The sequence below is a fragment of the Lytechinus variegatus genome, chromosome 1 (genome assembly GCF_018143015.1).
Source record: "Lytechinus variegatus isolate NC3 chromosome 1, Lvar_3.0, whole genome shotgun sequence".
Classification (NCBI taxonomy): domain Eukaryota; kingdom Metazoa; phylum Echinodermata; class Echinoidea; order Temnopleuroida; family Toxopneustidae; genus Lytechinus; species Lytechinus variegatus.
The window spans coordinates 75,784,922-75,804,434 of record NC_054740.1 but is presented as its reverse complement, the minus strand read 5'-3'; the positions used below and the strand labels follow the sequence as shown (position 1 = coordinate 75,804,434).

The following is a 19,513-nucleotide window of genomic DNA, read 5'->3' as shown; positions in this document are numbered from 1 at the left end:
ACCAGACTCTACTCCGATTTTGGCTTTTTTGGGGGAACTCGGCGTGCGGAGGTACCAACTTCCGGTGCTTCAACACGGAATAGGCCAATCAGCGTTATTGTTCCCATCCAGGTAGGGGAGAGATCAGTGCGTGTGACACAGGCACTGATCAGTGGACACAGGCGAGTCCACCACCGCATGCAATTTGCACAGTTACTGATCAGAGCACAGAGTTCCTCGGCACTTCATGTACAGAGAGAGCGGCAGTCAGGAGTGAAATCAATATACATCTCTATGAGTGAAATCCGAACATGCTTTTGCAGTCGCGTTGTTTATGATAGTTTTTTTTTTAAATAAATTAAAATGAATAGAATGACAGACAAAATCAAAATAAACAGATACTTATAATGGAAAGACAAATTGAAGTTTGATGGATTGATACACTTAGAAGCTGCCGAAAGATAGATATAGAAGACTGATAAATAGATAGAGACAAGATAGCCAGATAGATAGATAGATAGAAAGAGAGAGAGAGGGAGAGAGAGAGGTGGATAGGTAGATAGAAAGAGAGAGAAAGAGGGAGAGATGGAGATAGAGAATTTGAGAGACAGATAGATAGATGTTAGATAGAAAGATAAAGAATGAGACAGGATAGACAAATTAACAGATAGATAGATACATAGATAGATATATAGATAGAGAGAAATATAGAAAGACAGACAGATGGATAGATAGAGGATTTGAGAGATAGATAGATGTTAGATAGATAAAGAGGGAGAGAGACAAAGAATATTAACAAATTAACAGATAGATAGATACTCTAGTTTAAAAAATAGATAGATAAATAGATAGAGAGAATGAGAGAAAGACAGACAGATGGATAGATAGATAGATAGGGAGAGATAGAGAGAATTTGAGAGATAGATAGATGTTAAATAGATAAAGAATGGGACAGGGAAGATTATCAACAAATTAACAGATAGATAGATACTATAGTTACAAAAATAGATAGAAGATAGATATATATAGATGGATGGGGGAGAGAACTTGAGAGATGGAGATATGTTATAGATATATGGACGGAAAAAGAGAAGAAAAAGACAGACAGATGGATAGATAGAGGGAGGGAGAGAGATAGAGAATTTGAGAGATAAATAGATGTTAGATAGATAAAGAATGAGAGAAACAGAGAAGATAGACAAATTAACCGATACTGTAGTTTCATAGATAGAGATAGAAGAAAGACAGACAGATGGATAGAGAGGGAGAGAGCTGGAGAATTTGAGAGATAGATAGATGTTAAATAGATAAAGAATGAGACAGGGAAGATTATCAACAAATTAACATATAGATAGATACTGTATACAAAAATAGATAGAAGATAGATATATATAGATGGATGGGGGAGAGAACTTGAGAGATGGAGATATGTTATAGATATATGGACGGAAAAAGAGAAGAAAAAGACAGACAGATGGATAGATAGAGGGAGGGAGAGAGATAGAGAATTTGAGAGATAAATAGATGTTAGATAGATAAAGAATGAGAGAAACAGAGAAGATAGACAAATTAACCGATACTGTAGTTTCATAGATAGATAGATAAATAGATAGAAGAAAGACAGACAGATGGATAGAGAGAGAGAGAGCTGGAGAATTTGAGAGATAGAAAGATGTCAGATAGATCAAGAATGAGAGAGAAGAGCGACAAATTAACTGATAGATACTGTAGTTACTATAGGTAGAGAGAGAGAAATAGAGAAAGACAGACAGATGGATGGATAGATAGAGAGAGATAGAGAATTTGAGATAGATAGATGTTAGATAAACAATGAGAGAGACAGAGAAGATTATTAAATAGATAGATACTGCAGTTACATAGATAGAGATAGAATTTGAGAGATAGATATATAGACAGATAGAGAGAAAGACAGACATCAGCAAATCGGCAAGGCAAATGATCAAGGCATACATTCGTATGTTGCAAGTACGGTATGTTCTGCGGATAACTTCGGTGCGGACTTTGGATCGCGCGCCCAGCTGATAATGTAAACAAACGTAGACGTAGACTCTTCACTAGTCGCTTTTTGGCTACTTTTCCGGAAAATGCCTTCGCCAGGGTGTAAAACGGAAACGCGCGGCCGGGATGCGCGTTACCGTTCACCCATGTTTTTCTTACTCTTCCTCTTCCCGGAATTATTAAGATTGAAAGCAATATTCGTGTACAATGGTGAAAAAATGTCAAACTGTGACACTGGCAGCACGTTTAAGGTACAAAATGCATGTACCTTGTGATACTGCTTGAAATGTCATGTTTGCTCATTGAATGGTACAACTTAGAGGAAATTTTGAAGGTGTATATTAAAAAAAATTAAAATGGTACAACTATACACCCTTAAAGAGGCAAAATGGAGCTAACTTACCCTTATTTACCCTTATTTCACCTAAAAGGACCTCTCGGTGTTGCATTTGAAGATGCAAAACTGCTTCCTTTTTATTTATTTTTTGTCATGGTTTTTGTAAATTGTGAAAAATGTGATAATTATCTAGAGCCAGGTACTTCTACAATGATATTCAGTTTACACCTAATTCATTATACCAATTAAAATTCATGCTAAATTCAACAAAGACCATACGCTATCTTCCTAGGACTGCACAAGAATCTACAGGCCACGTAGTTCGTCCCCATGACGGATTGAATAGGATCCAACATGTTAATATCTTCATCTGATACCTAATACCCAAGCGTGACAATCATGAATTAAGTTTTTGATGGGTGGGCTTTAAGTTCCTTAAAAAATGTTAGATGTCACATACATCAGTGTACTGAGCAGTGCCATAATAAGCCAAAAAAATGAGGGGCCTAGATATGGTGTATCGCAATGTCGACATTTTTATTACAAAAATCCAAGTTTGTGATAGATTTAAACATAATATTCGGAAAATGATATCATATTTCACCCTTATTCCTTTTCTTTTCCTTCCTTTTCCTTTGTATTTCTCGGTCGTGAAATAGTTGGGGCCCCAGCACCAAAAGGCTCCCATCTTTCCGCCCATGGTACTGAGAAAGGCTCATAAACATCCTCCAATTACATTTGTAAACACCAACACTGTGTCTACATCCATTATGAAATAGCTTGACTAATTAATTTGATGCACAAGACGATATGTTTTCTTTTCTTCGAAACAACCAGACAATTATTTTTTAACAGTTGATCACGTTTGGGTCATTATATTCCATCATCTCAATTATAATGCAATTCATCAAAATTACGATGAAGGCACTTCCAACATCCCTTGTGTTGTCATGGTAACCACACGTAACTTCAGTGCTGCTATGGTAGGTTCAGCGAATCGAGAACCAAAGAGATAGCTGGTATTGTCCGATTCTCTACTGATTTTTTTAAATATATTTACAGAGATGCAAGAAACTGATGCAGAATTAGAGACACCCCTCCCCCCGAAAAGGAGGCAAACATAACACTTGCCAAGTACAGAGTGTCTAAATGTTATTCAATAAGATTTGCCCAGACTATTACCAGCCCCCTAGCGTACCCGAGTCACAACCCATGCAAGGGACGTAACCCTGCCCCCTGAAGAGTTACAATTGATCCCTGACGAGCCCTAATTGAACTTGAAGACTTTTTTTTTTCTTTGCGTGTTAATTTTTTTCTGGTACAAAATCTGTTATTTGTGGTTGAAGACCCTTTTTTTGGGGGGGGACTTGTCAAATTTTTGGGCCGACGAATTTGCCCCCCCCCCCTTGGAAAATCCTAGGTACGCTACTGCTAAATGATTGTGTATAAATGCATCGCTTTCTAACTATGTTATTATGTTTAGGTTGATAAGCAACATTTCACTGACGTTATAACTGTAATTGACTATAAACATACTTTCCCACCGACAAACTAATGGTAATATGTATGCTTTGAAATCGTTGCAACAGTTTCGCAGAATTACGGGCAGTCGAAACGGCGCCGTGGGCAGCACAGTGTGCGCAATTACTCCCTATACTGTGCGAAATTGCATATTAATGACATTCGCTTTTTCGAGAGCTCTTTGCCAACGAATTGCAATCAATTTTCCATAAAACTAGCGCCATGGAACGGCTATTGTCATGTTGATTATAATAGATGCCTTCTCTATCTTACATACGTTATCAGCAATGTCGTGACGGGCACCCAGCAACGTCAACAATTATCTCACTTTTATGGGCTGAACATGCAGTTCAAACGATTTATTATCTGAAATAAAGGAGCAATTTTTGTTAAGGAAGTTGTATATTTTAGTCAGTTTTCAACGTCTAGACTTCATCCGACTTACGCCTGGTGAAAATCCCAACCGGAATGCTTAATAACTTTTAATACATTCCTTGGTTACCATATACCGGATACTGAGAAAAGGTAAATGTTATTCTTTTTAAATCAATGTTGGATAATTTTCAAATGTTTCAAGATCCGAGTCATGGTGTGTGTGTGTTATAAAGGGAAGTAAGACCCATGGGACAAGGTACGACTTATACCTCTTTTTTCATGATCGACGGTGATAAATAATATATCAATTATTGTTACCTTCGTTACAGTCTTATCAATATCAGTGATTTTTATCATCACATCATCGTCGTCATCACCATAATAGGCATAATCCTCACAATCGCCATCATCGTATTTATCCTTATAAATATACATTATCATAATTGTAATAGTATCCTCCTTATCTTCGCCATTATAATGATTATCCCCAACATCATCTTCATCACCACCACCACTCCTACCAAATTAATCACCACCACTATCATCACCATCATCACCACCACCATCATCACCATCATCATCATCCCCATCATCATCACCATCATAATCACCAACACCATCATCACCATCATAATCACCAACACCATCATCACCATCATAATCACCACCACCATCATCACCATCATCATTATCATCCCCACCACCACCATCTTCATCATTATCATCCCCACCACCACCATCATCGTCATCACCACCACCATCACCGTCATTGTTATCATCATCATCATCACCACCACCACCGCCATCCTTATTATCACCACCACCATCATCACCATAATAATCATCATCGCCACCATCATCGCCATCATCAGCATCACCATCAACACATCGTTATCATCATCATCACCATCATCATCACCATCACCATCACCACCATTATCAGTACCATCATCATAACCATAATTCAGAATCAGCATCAGCAGCATGACAACATCCGTATCGTTAGTATTTGTGTTATGATCATCATTGACATATTATCATCGTCATCACCAGCAAAATCATGTAATGGTTTTGACCGCCATCCATTCCCATTACCATCGCTGTCGACTTCTTCGTCAGCATGTATCTTCACTTTCATCATCATCGTCATCACCATCATCAGCAGCATCATAATCATCTTCAATATCATTATTATCATTATTCGTCGTCACTATAGCATCGTCAACATCCTTTATCTCACCGAAACCTTATTTTGTACAGACACATTTATTCTGCATTATAATCTCCAGATTAGTGGGTTTACTATGGGTACCCGTACTGGCGATTTAATCCAATTTCTTTTCAAAGATGGATAAGGTTGAGACCAGGGCCCTGTTGTACAAAGAGTTACGATTGATCCGGTCAATCGCAACTATGGACGGCCAGCAACGTCAACGTCTATTATGCATGTTTGTTCAAAATATTTTCTAGCTGTGATGTATATTTTGTTTTCTTGAAAATTCACTGCGCTTCTCTTTGCATAAAAAGGACATTGTGCAATTTTTTCGTAAAAAATATGATAGTGATGGATTCCCATAGAGTTACGATTGATCGGATCAATCGTAACTCTTTGTACAACAGGGCCCAGGATCTTGCGAACTAAAAGAACATATAAATTTTTACGTTTTGTAATAATTATGTTACCAACAACCGTTAAGCGATCTAATTACACTGAAGTTCCTGATAAGGCACATCGCTCTCATTCTAGATCATGGAAACTTGACCACACTTCTTGGAAATAAAAGAATGACTCGCTTATGAAGGGAGTCTCTCATTAGGGTATACAGTTTTCCCATTGTCCATTGTTTTAAGACCCAACTAATGGATAGATTTCATTGGGGGAAGCAAACTTGAAGTTGTAAGCTTTGTAATGATGTCTTACTACAGTATATACTTACCAGTAACAATCCGTGCATGTATGTATTTCCATGATTTCGGAGAATTCAGATTTCCATGTGGATTTTCTCCTGCTCGGGAGTCAAGATGTATATGTGAGTTATTTTACTTGTTAATAGGCATATTGACGAATGTCTTTTCGGTGGGCACTTAATTCGCTGTATCTTATGTAAACTGTTTATTCAGTGGTCTATAATCATGTATGTTATTTTCTATGTTGCTCATAATTATTCCTGTTAAAATGATGATTACTATATTGCAATTTGGCTAAATGGTCTGTGTGGCAAATAAAAAAAAACAAGTGCACATCTAGTTAGCATTAATGCATATAGCCTTTCCATTTATTTGAAAGCAGGATAAAAGAGCATTATAGATTAAATGCCTTGCTCATGGGTGCCACGGCCGGGGATCGAACCCCGGACTTTCCATGTATAGCCAGGCGCCTTAGACCATGCACTCGGCCACGGCACCTCCTTGATATATTCCATCCTTGATAAATGCCATCGATGGCAAAGGCCAGTCCAATTATTGCAATCAGTTCAATCAAACCGAATGTTTATTCAAGTACCAATAGGAAATAATTTACATTGAAGGTATAGCAACCAAAAAAGTTTTTTGTTTCTAATCAAAGCACTACTTCAAAGAAACAATCGAATTAACGACATAAAAAATAAAGACACAAAAACACGCACTCGAACACAGTGCATATAGAATATGCTCTTACTGACATGAATCTCTCTTCATTAAGGAATTCTCTTTTGTTTAAAATGATAAAATATATCTTTCATGCCTTTTCTTCTATCACTTTGGTATGCCAACTATTTAAAGAATTTGTAAAGAAAAAATGGACAGGGTAATACGAATTACAATTTAATTTCACAAATACTTACTGAATATAGACGAATATTAAAAACATTATACATATGGAAGCAAACAAACATATTTTCATATTCTTCTGCAACAATATATATATATCTATATATTATATATATATATATATATATATATATATATATATATATATATATATATATATATATATATATAAATATATACACACACACACACACACACACATACACACGTAATGTCACTGCAATGTCAGAGGGAAACAAAAGGACCATGCTAGTCGATATCAATATAGTTGAGGGAGTGAAAGGCTATTGTCATCTGATCATATTCCATTGGCCTTGATGATACTGTACGAGGTTTTAATTAGTTTTCATCTTTACCATTATGCATGGCCGCATCATTCGGCATTTATTTTATTTATCACATAGCGTTCCCAAGCGACAGGGTAGTGGCGAATTAGAAATGATACGTTTACAACGGACTTGTTTATAGTGGTGGTGATGGGGATGGTGATGATGATGATAATGATTCTAATGGCAATAATAATAATAATGATAATATTAATGATAATAGTAATTATGATAACAATAATGACGATAATAAAAATAATAACAACAACAACAATAATTATAATAATATTTATAACAATAATAATAATAATGATAATAATAAAACTAATAGTAATAATAACAATGATGACAATAATAATAACAATATTAACAATGAAATAATGATGATGATGATAATGACAATAACAACAACAACAATGATAATAATAATAATAATGATATTAATATTGATACTACTACTACTTCTAATAATAATAATATTGAGGAAAATAATTATAATAACGATGATGACCTCTTTGCATTGCTACATTATGTTATCTTTGGTTCGTTTATAATCATAGACTTAGCGAATATCTGACTGAAACAAATCTCATTCCGATTGTTGTGATCCACCTATCTTATTTTTTATTTTACCTTTTACATTATAATATTTGCACACAAAGTCTGACTTGATTTCATTATATTTAGCATTTTTGGAATGCTATCAGACCTATGTAGAGGCACAGGAGTCGTTCGACATGGAAAGATTGAAGTCATACCAGATGGGAGGAGTGAAGGGAATACACCTACATGTAAGAAAACGACTGGCCCAGCGAGAGCCTGGCCACAAAGGAATAGACCTAAAAAAGTAAGTTTTCCGGAGAAGAATATCGCAAGCATTTCTCATTTGACTGTTTTAACAGTCGGCAGTCTATATCAATCAATTAAAAAAAATGACAAAAAATAATTAAGTGTATTAAAAAGAGTGAAAACATTCACTCGTGAATAAGTTGTTTTGCAGAAAAATGTGAATATTGACGAGTGTTAATTTTTCTCTCACTATACTCACTCTAAATTTATCATTTTATTTGTCCTTATACTAAGATGTTTTTTTTCCATTTGATCATTCAACGTGTTGTTTATATTGCTTTTTTTATATAGGTTGTAATTCAGATATCATTTGGATCAAAACACTTGAAATGAGAAACATAAATGTCCAATATCTGTTGTGAATTATGGTGAGAGAAAAAATTTAGGCCTAGCCCCAATCAAAACAGTCCAAATTATTTTTCAAAGATATATGCTAAAGCTGTGAATATTGACGTTTCATTGTATAACTGAGTAAGCGAAATATTCTATTTATTAGTACTCAAACCTTGCTGTTTTGCATGCAAAAAAAGTTTTGGGCATGATTGTTTGTTTCTTGATGTCCTTCATTTTGTTATTTCTATGTTGTTTTTTCTTTTGCTCACATTTCTTATAACCCATACTGTACAGGCTCAGCCAAAGACTGGTAATGGTGTATTTACGTTCAAACAAAGGTGGAACCTAGCATATGGTAAATTACATATTCATCGTACAAGATTTTTTTTTTCTTTGAATTCTTTTATTATCAAATAGTATCATCTAATGTCAGTTTTTTATTTCATGTTCGAGCAAAGCCTTTGATACCATTTCGGGTTTTCTTGAATAAAGCAATAATTATACATGTAGTCAAACAGAAAAAAACACACGCTCGTTTGAAGATATTTTTTCAAAGATAATGTTTGTAAACTCACTAAGTCAGAAAAGTCGTAAAGAAGTGTTGTGTTATTATTTTCAATCATTAATATCATTATTGCTATTTTACTACTATGCTTCACGGAGCAGGAAATTGTGAAACTGCGCAAATCCGTCCACTTGGAATACCACGGGTTACCTCCGCTACCGTATCGGTCAAGAAATCGAAGGCCGTCAACGATGCCAAATTCTCCGCGATGTGGAGTCATTACATGTCAACATCTTCCGAATCGTCATCAACTCCGACATCGGGAGAATCGCAATTGTCATCTTCATCATCTGTGAGCTTGGACGATGTAGAACCATGGGAGGATGAAAACGAAGAATGGGTAGGTACTATAGTTTCAAAATATTAAAAAACTGTTTGCTTTATCAAAAGTTGAACTTGGATTATCCAGATTTCATAATAGGCATGTAGCATTTAAATTTTAAACGTGTGGAAATTCAAGGTCCAGAAAAAGTTGTTTTTATTGCATAATATTGTTATCATCATCATCATCATTATTACCATTATCATTATTATTAACATTATTATTATAACTTAAGTGGAGCGTTGTGGTCCAGTGGATTACATCGGCGGATCCAGGGGGGGTGCGCAGGGTGCGCGCGCCCCCCTAATATTTGAGCGGCGCCTTCGGCGCCGCTCACCCGCTCAAAACATAAAAAAAATGAAAGAAAAGTAAAAGAAAGAAAAGGCGCCGCTTGAAAAAATAAAAAAAAGAAAGAAAAGGCGCCGCTATTAAAAAAATTGTACACTGATATAACATTAGCAACAGTAAAGGAAATACTATCCCCAGCAAAGCGTAATCATATCATCTTCCTTATCTTTTCTTTTAACTACCCTTTTCCCAACAACTTCGCCGGTAGCAGTGCGCTGCCTGCATATAACTGGCGCCAATCAAGAATAATCAGCGCCACCTTAGTCTAAATCGACGCTGGACAAGAACAATCGGCGCCATCTGGTTATAAATCGGCGCCGGTAAAGAAAAATCGGCGCTGCCTGAGTTCTTAACCGGCGCCGATCAAGGATAATCAGCGCCACCTATTATCTAAATCGGCGCCGGAAAGAATAATCGGCGCCATCTGGTTATAAATCGGCGCCGGTAAAGAAAAATCGGCGCTGCCTGAGTTCTTAACCAGCGCCGATCAAGGATAATCAGCGCCACCTATATCTAAATCGGGGCTGGTCAAGAATAATCAGCACCACCTGGTTAAAAATCGGCGCCAGTCAAGAATAATCGGCGCCTCCTGGTTCTAAATCGGCGCCAGTCGATTATGGATTGCCGCTGCCTGAATCTTACGTGACGTCGGTAAAAATAATCAGTACTACTTGTTTAAATCGGCGCTGCCTTTGTCTTAACCGGCGCCACCTAAATTTAAATCGGCGCCGGTCAAGAATGATCAGCGTCCCCTGATTCCAATAAATAAGCGCCGGTAGAATATAGTCCAGTCAATATAGGGTTCGACCCACCACTAATTGCAACACTTGATATTCCACTGCAGTGCTTTCCAGGAAGGTCCCCTGAACAACATATTAAAAGTCCCAAAAAATCCAAGATGTGGAAATTTATGAAATTTGCATATTATGCAAATTAGCCATAAAAAGTTAGAAAAATAAGGAAAATAGTCCAAAAATTACAAATTAAGTGTCCAAAACAAATTTATTTGAGCGGAAATTTATGATAAATAACTTTAATCAATGTTTTTTAATCAAAAATGCAAACAAATCTACCTCATTTGCATAATATGCAAATAAGCATCCATATATGGAAAAAAAGTCAAGATATTGTGATTTTTCTCTCATTGACTGCTTGAAAATTTGAATAATGTTGAAATTACTATGCTGCTATCACTAAGGACGTTGAAAACATTAATATTAAGCTCAGTGTCTGTAGTGTCATTTGCATATTATGCAAATAAGTATCTAACATGTAATAAATATTCAAGAAAACACACTGGTGACATATTCCTCAAACATTGCAAGTAGATTATCTATTGAAATTGGAATATGGAAATGCCTTACAGGAAACTAATACCATATTAAAAGTCAATAAATAGACAATCATATGAAAATCACAAAATTTGCATTTTATGCAAATTAGCCATAATAATTTGCAAATGAGGAAAATAATCAAAAATTTGGAAATCAAGTGCGGAAAACAATATAAATTGAACGGAAGCTCATGGTAATCTTTACAAATTTAATAATTCTTCAAATAAAAAAATTGTAAATAAATCTACATCATTTGCATATATAATTATGAGCATCCCTGTATGAAAAAACCCCCAGAAATTTTGATTTTTCTCACACAAACAGTTAAACCCCCATTCAACAGAGAACAAGACCTCTGAAAGACTGCTATAAGACGATAAAACTTGCTTGATCTTTCAAGGGTCTTTCAATGAACTTTCAAAGATCTCCGATGTCTTTCACGATTCATGATAGATCTTTCAATGGTCTTTATGTTCCTCGTGAGTCCCAAAACTTTTGAAACGCCAAAACAGTCTTTCAGTGGTCTTACAGTAAAATTATTTTTTGATGATTTTTCAATGGTCTTTCAATGAACTTTCAAAGTTCTTATTAGTCTTTCTATGATCTTTCGGCAGTCTCTCAAGCTTTTTACGGAGATTACTGTAAGACTCATGAGAGATCATTGAAATATCATCGAAAGATAAATGAAAGATCAGTGAAAGATCAGGCAAAGTCTATGGAAAGAATTCTGAAAGATCACTTAAGGCATAAACATCTCTGAAAGACCATTGAAAGATCTCTATAGGACAGGTGTCTTTCAGAGTTCTTTGAGGGGTCTTTCTGAGTCATTCCACAACAGAGATGACAAATTTCAGTGATATTGGAGACTGCTGTATAAATTAAGACCTTGCCAATTTTTGGTCTTTGAAAGGTCCTTCTAAGGTCTCCCCTCTGTGGATCTATATCTGAAGTGGAATGTACATGTTATGCAAATAAGCATCCGGCATGTTATAAATAATAAAGGAAACTTGTGATATTTTCCTCTAAAATTCCACGTAGATTATGTGTAACCTTGATGACCTTGCTTGGTTGATATTGACTTTTTTCATGAGCAGTTACCACCGGAGCAGATACCCCACTCATGTTGTGCAATGATGAGTCAGTTCTACATGGGTCCCACTGTTTGAATGCTTGAATGCTTCATCCAAGTCTTGCTCTCTCCTTGACTTGGTAGAGTCTTTGCATTTCTTGCTAGTATAGTCCACGCTAGCATTCTCCTTGATTGCCAAGTGATCAGCACAAGATGTCACACCCAGTACAAATAAAAGCTTGTTAGCTTCGAATATCTTGTAGCACACCACTTGTGGTGGTGAATATGAGTACTTGCTCGAATCACGAGATCTCTGGGCATGGTTTATAAGAGTACCAATGAGCATTTGCCCATACGAGCAACATGAAAGCCATTCATAAAGTCATGATAAAGGATTAAAGTGTATATAGACATCTTTCCCAGATACAGGAATCATGATTAGACGTTCTTGCTGAATCCAGTTGCTGCTTCAGGATGAAGCATCCATTTTCTGTTCTTTCCTCTTTGATGAATGTCTTAAGAATGGCAACTATCTCCAAATATTGTAGCTGTAGTTTCTAAGCAAATCGTATGCAAATGATATCAATTTCCTGATATTTATGGCAAATGGAAATTCCTCAGTGAGACAATGAACAACCAAGTAGACGTTAACAGATGAAGGACTAAACCAGATGATTGCCTTTCCAACAAGAGGGCACAACATAACGAAACACCCTTAACATCCCCATCAAATACCATCCAACAATGATTAAACAGTGTGTACCCATTCCAGGATTTGTTTGCCACTTTGTGTTACTCATTGCTATACTGCATGTGAGTATACAGAGGAATAAACCTGTCAGAAATTATGGTACGACTGAGGATGTTAGTCTGGAGGAATGCTGACATTCATAGTGTCATGCACATGTACTTTGGACAATCATACAACTCTCTGTACTGAAATCCGACAAGTCGAGCATAGGAGATTGAATGTTAATCAAGAGGACTTTGGCAAGAACCAAACCATTACCCATGTCTTCTTCCGACACAAGATGCCTCAATTTAATAGACGCTGGACATTGTGTCGGAAGAAGAGTTTTATAGGAAGGCTTGCGCATGTTGAGCTCCTAAAGCATCTGGTGAAGCTCAGAATTGCTACACTAGGACCATAGAATGGTTTTAGACAAGCCTGTAATACACCATTTGTTGACCGGATTGGCAATGATCCAGGCTGTAACAACTAGCATGTTGAAAGCCCTTAATATCATGTTATCATGCTATGACTACATTGGAAGACAACTGATTATTAGTCTTAGTATTTACCACTGATCATGATGATGATGACGCTGCTCTGCAAGTCCTGGAACCCTGTTCTGACCCAGACATGGCCAGAAAACATATTTTTTAGTCAAGCGGGTGTAGCCAAACTACTGAAGAAATTGTTAAAGAAACCAACCTGCATGAAGCTACTAGACCAGATGGAATCTCTGCTACACTTCTTAATGAGACTACTCATCAGATCTCACCTGCCATAAGTTTGCTTTTCTTGGCCTTCCTTCTGTCGTTCCCATCCATATAAGAAACGGACGTCAGCTCTAACAAACTACTCACCAATTTCAAATACTGTGCTTTGTTCTTGCCAATCCCATCATCTTGTCAGACTAACAACATGGCTTTAGGACGTGAAGAACACATTTGCAGTATTTTACCTTAAATACAAATTACATTAGGATAAATATGCATGCTTAGTGATAGCAGCATATTGATTTGAACAACAGTCAATGTGAGAAAATCAAATTTTCTTGACATTTTCCATATATGGATACTGATTTGCATAATATGCAAATGAGGCAGATTGGCTAGCTTTTTAAAATAAAAACACTGTACTTATTTATTCATCGTGAAAGTTTGTTCAAATTGCTTGCTTTTGACATTTAATTTATAATCTTTGTGTTATTTTCCCTATCTGCTATTTTTAATGGCTAATTTGCATAATATGCAAATTAATTTTCAGGCATTGTGATGAATTGTAGTGATAGTAGCAAGTGTCCAAAACAAAAAAAAACAAAAAATGTCTACATAAATGAAATGTTTTCGAGCAGTCTATATGAGAACAAGCACAATATCTTGACATTTTTTCCATACAAGGATGCTTATTTGCATAATATGCAAATTAGGTAGATTCGCTGGCGCATTTTAGTAAAAACATTGAATACAGTTATTTATCATTACTTTTCGCTCAAATTAAATTGTTTTGGACACTTAATTTGTAATTTTTGGACTATTTTCCTTATTTTTCTAAATTTTTATGGCTAATTTGCATAATATGCAAATTTCATGAATTTCCACTGCTTGGATTTTTGGGGACTTTTAGTACGTTGTTAAGGGGACCTTGATGGAAAGCATTGCAGTGGAAAATCAAGTGTTGCAATTAGTGCCGGGTCACCCCCCTATTCTGGCTAGATTGACTGGACTATGGGGCCGTGGGGCGGGAAAGTTGCCCACAGATGTCATGAAATCTTTAATTTGTTATTTAAAAAATCCCAGAATCATATTAAAGTGTAAAGCAAATCCTTTAATTTTGATCTTATTTTCCAATGCTTTAGTAAGAAAAGGTCAGTCACATTTCTTCTTTACACATTCCACATTGTGCCACCTCTTTGGCCTTTAGTGTAATACAGCTACTATAGTGTTTTATGAAGATGATTCGATATTTTAGTCCAAAACTTCGCTAAAACCCGTTGCTTTTACCGCGAGTGTATAATTACGCAACCAGACGTATATTCGTTAGACCTTAAACCGCTAAATATAATTTTCAATGTATAAATACAGTTTGTCAATACCTTTGTTTTAACGTTTAAATGTTTACGCCACAAAATTTGATTTATTTTCATCTTCCATTAAGTTAAATATTATTCCTCTGATCACTCTGGAAGAAGTTTAAAACAAAGATAACGATACCTGTAAAACTGGAGAACTATTTCCAAAGCTCTGTCTTGAAGGATCTCTTTCTGAATTCAATTCATAAGCATTATATCCAGTTTCATCAAAGTAATTAGAAAAAAATTACTCATCATTTAGCATCACAATATACAAAAATACCAAATTCTGTGTATAGGCCTATACATCATGTACATGAAAATGGAATGATAAATAAACCTGGATTTGTGATGTATTCCAAATGATTCATGATGTAGCATCATTGTATATGCAGAGCCGTCGATCCGGGGGGGGGGGGGCAGGGGGGATCGCCCCACCAATGAAAATATGGGGGGGCAAACATATCGTTTTACCCTCCCCCAATAATTCCGCATGTGCAAAAATACAATAAGATGGTAATGTTACATAGAAATCAGCAAACGAGATTGAGCTACACAACTCGTTCTTTATTTAAAATCGTGCTCAAATTATCCGCTTTTCAGATTGGAACATCGCGCTCGCATCATTTCTGTAGCAAAACCCCATACTTTTCATGATAAAAATAGGTGAATAGAATGTCCCGTTTTTAGTTCTGAACCTCAAAAGAACTCCCGCTTCGATTTGCAATAATCTTTTGTTGGATATAATCTTGTTCTTTATTAAAACGTACATTAAACTGTAATTTTTTCAGATCGAAATATCAAAATTTTAAGCTCGCGCTTCGCGCTCGCATTTTTTTTAGATACCCATCTTAATCATTGGTACCAAGAATGCTTAGAATATCAAGCTTTCTGGTCAGAATATAAGTAAATAACAGCTCGCCCTCGGCACTCGCATTATCTGTGTAGTGAGATATGTATCCTCCTCATGAGTTACTACAAACAGTCCTAAACAGGCACCAGTTTCCTGTTTCAGGTTAGTATACTTTAAAAATTTCAGCTCGCGCTTCGCGCTCGCATTAATTTGTCGGTGAGATATGTGTCTCTATCTCATGAGTCATATATATACATATATATATATATATATATATATATATATATATATATATGCATGTGTGCGTGTTTTGACAGGGTCAGACTTTACCCCTTTTTCAACATTTTCTTTTATGGCGCCGGTGAAGTGCAAAAATATGTGCGCCGCTCGGCAGTGCGCCCCCCCCCCCCTTTCGCCAAAAGCTGGATCCGCCTATGGGATTAGTCTTCGGACTTTGAAACAGAGGGTCGTGGGTTCGAATCCCAGTCATGGCGTAATTTTCCTTCAGCAAGAAACTGATCCACAGTGTGCTGCGCTCAACCCAGGTGAGGTAAATGGGTACCGGTAGGAAGTAATTCCTCAAAAAGCTGTGTGCGCTATGAACGCCTAGCTTAGCCGGGTAATTTTGGAGCGCCTTGAGCATGCACCTAACAAGGTGGATAAAAATGTGCGCAATATAAATACCCTATATATTATTATTATTATTACTTGATGTAGTAATCCCTTTGGAAGCTCATACAGAAGCTATACTGGGATGAAATCATAGAAGGAGAAGAAGAAGAGAGCATAATTGACCTCTTGAGAAGTGGAAAAAAGTAACGGGAAGAAATTTTCGGAAGAGGAGAGGCAGAGTTAGTCTACTCCAACCCCTCAAAAGAAATGAGATGACAAAAATACCCAAACAATGATGATAATGGTAATCATGTTGAATTGTTGATGACGAATTTTATGATTGTCCTGGTCAAGGTCGCGGCCTACCTCTACATGAGGGGGTGGGGGCGACCTGGGGAAGAATCGAGGAAAAAGGAAACTAATTATATATATATTTCGCAAGACTCAAAGAATAGGGGGGTCAAAACGAAAAAAACCTTCGAAATGCTGAAAAAGGGAGCTTAATCAAACTAGAGGAGCGAATTGTGCTTCCTTTGCATACAGGCCTTTGAGCCCCGGTTAGAGCCTGTCATCATCATTTTTTTGTATAATTTGCTCCTCTTTTCCCCAAAACGTGTCAAACTTGACTCCAGATGAATGCTATTTCCGTGTGACATTCTCCTATCAAATTCCAAGATTCGATTTATTGATCACTCGCTGCGACGATCTTCCGCTTCGACCACCCGTCGTCGAAATATGCGTGACGTCGCTGCTGCACGGCAACCCTGTCATGTGATCAAACAATATGGCGATGCCCATAGGCTGCTAAGATTTTGCTATCCCAAGAAGATCGGCTAGTTTTAACAGCTGTTTAAGAATTTATATTGAATACTCCGTACGTCGCAATTGTTCTTCAGGAGTGAATGATAAGATCAAGTATTATCTTTTTGCAGACATCTATATTGAAAGCTCAATTTGGAGACATTTGGAGAGATGAAGCCAATCTGTGTTTGCTGCGGCTGAGGCGCTGCGAGAAACGGCCAACGGCTAGCGAGACAAAGTTGGGGCATGCGAATATAGCACGGACATACGGTAGGGCGAGGCGCAGGCGGACGTGAACCAGGCCAGGCCGGTCATGATTGATGCCGGGATTGATGGTCATAACATGTCAATGAAATTTAGGCCGTGACCTACTGCAGAGAATCAGGAAGCCTTTGTAAAACGTGGAATGTAATCCGTGAAAAACATGTTTAGTCTTCAGCAAAGTATTGTTTCAAAGTCTTCCAATCCTGGTCTTTCATTGTTGAGCCGGGGAATAGGAGAGGAAAAACAACAACATGGACACAGAAAACTGGAAGTTTGCCTCGAACCAGAGGTAGATTTAACATTCATGCAATGAGACTTGAGTAATTCTGATAATAATACTAATATGCCTAAAATTAGTTGTTAGAGTTAGCATAAGGGTGATAACGATTTGATTGATATTGTAAAATCTGCTGTCTGTATGATCGGGTTAGGCCTACCATAATTTGCTTACATTTTAACAATTATCACGGATTTAAAAAAAGGGACGCAAAAGGAAACAAAATTTGCCAATATTCAGAACATTACAGACTGTCAAAAGAACAAGAATTCACAGACAGAAAATTTCATGAAGGCCCACTCCCACATACATGTATAGGGGGTTGGACGTAAATATTTTTAATATGGAATTGCCAAAAAAGAAGGGGAAAATGACCGTTAGATTTTTAAAATAGAAATGAATAATTATGACTTAATTTATAAAATATACATTACAAGATATTTGTGTGAGCTGCTGACGGTGACATGACATTGTTTAAAAAGATAGAATTCTGTTAAACTGTGATCATGGATTATATTTCACCAAACTTTCATACAATGTTTTTCTCTAATTTTACCACATTTTTAAAACCAACTTTCTTGTTTGGATGGACTAAACTTAAGTTAAAGTGTTAGTAACAATTAATATCAAATGATATTAGACAATTCTATTTTTTTTTTATTTTGCTATAACAGTAATGACTAAACCAATATTACACTTTGACTGTTGCAGGATTACCACAATATCCAAGGACGCAGGTTTTACCTTCCACCCCTACAGCAGCATGCATGGGCCAAAGAGGAGCAGGTTTCACCACGGGAGGTCAGGGTTCACAAAACCTACACCACTAGAAAGGGGGCACTGCTTCTCTATGCTGAGGACCTTGCTCTGACTTCAGAGGAGGGGGCAAATGTAAAGAAAAGATCAATGGAGGCAGAAGATACCAGTTATTTCAACTCAATTAGTGATCTACGCAATGCTGTCTTGTCATATGGTAGTAGCATGAAACAGGTAAGATTTAAAAAACATCCAACATTAAAACATATACCGGTATTCTCATCATATTTCAAATATTCTCTCTATTTTATATCTTCCCTCTGCGCCTCTGAATAGGTAACTAGATAGGATTACTGATACAGTAAATTCTTATATACATGTATCTTACTACAGTTTTTTTTTCAATGCTGTCTGGTATAATGAGGTTATGCCAAATCACAAGTGCTGCTTTATAGTACTTTGGTTTCTCTATTGCAAATGGCACACAAAAGGGGGATCTTAGGTAATATTATCCTATAGCTATACTAATTATGCTACTTTCTTAAAGTTGGAAGGAGGAGTGAAGTTAGAAAATATATGTAAATTATGGATGCTTGAACATACTGAAGCATAAGAGGGTATAGCCACTGAACCACATCAGAAGGCATGCAATGACAAATACATTTCTATATACTTGATGGGGATATTACTGTGAGTTTATGTGTCCAGTATTTTATCTTTTAACCATTTTACAATTTAAAAAAAATCATAAAAATCATGCTCCTTATTTAAAGGTCAAGTCCACCCAAGAAAAATGTTGATTTGAATAAATAGTGAAAAATCAAACAAGCATTACATGTATGCTGAAAATTTCATCAAAATCGGATGTAAAATAAGAAAGTTATGACATTTTATTGTTTCGCTTATTTTTCACAAAGCAGTGATATGCCCAACTCAGTGATTTGAAAATGAGACAGTTGATGAT

The 19,513-nt window shown here is 36.4% G+C and overlaps 1 protein-coding gene across 14 annotated transcripts in view; it reads left to right on the top strand.

Annotated features, from left to right (window-relative positions):
* The first annotated feature begins 4,111 nt into the window (after positions 1-4,111).
* The window catches only part of LOC121423244 (titin homolog), a 58,363-nt gene continuing 42,961 nt past the window's right edge, over positions 4,112-19,513 (top strand). For 5 of the 14 annotated variants that reach the window (XM_041618593.1, XM_041618645.1, XM_041618600.1 and 2 more), the window contains exons 1-5: positions 4,112-4,381; positions 8,056-8,215; positions 8,845-8,905; positions 9,214-9,455; positions 18,505-18,783. In XM_041618593.1, the coding sequence (XP_041474527.1) occupies positions 8,066-8,215; positions 8,845-8,905; positions 9,214-9,455; positions 18,505-18,783 (732 nt within the window). In that variant the 5' untranslated portion in view covers positions 4,112-4,381; positions 8,056-8,065. Of the gene's footprint in view, positions 4,382-8,055; positions 8,216-8,844; positions 8,906-9,213; positions 9,456-17,204; positions 17,806-18,504; positions 18,784-19,513 lie in introns of those variants that run through there. The other 9 variants (XM_041618606.1, XM_041618577.1, XM_041618621.1 and 6 more) reach the window with 5 other exon arrangements.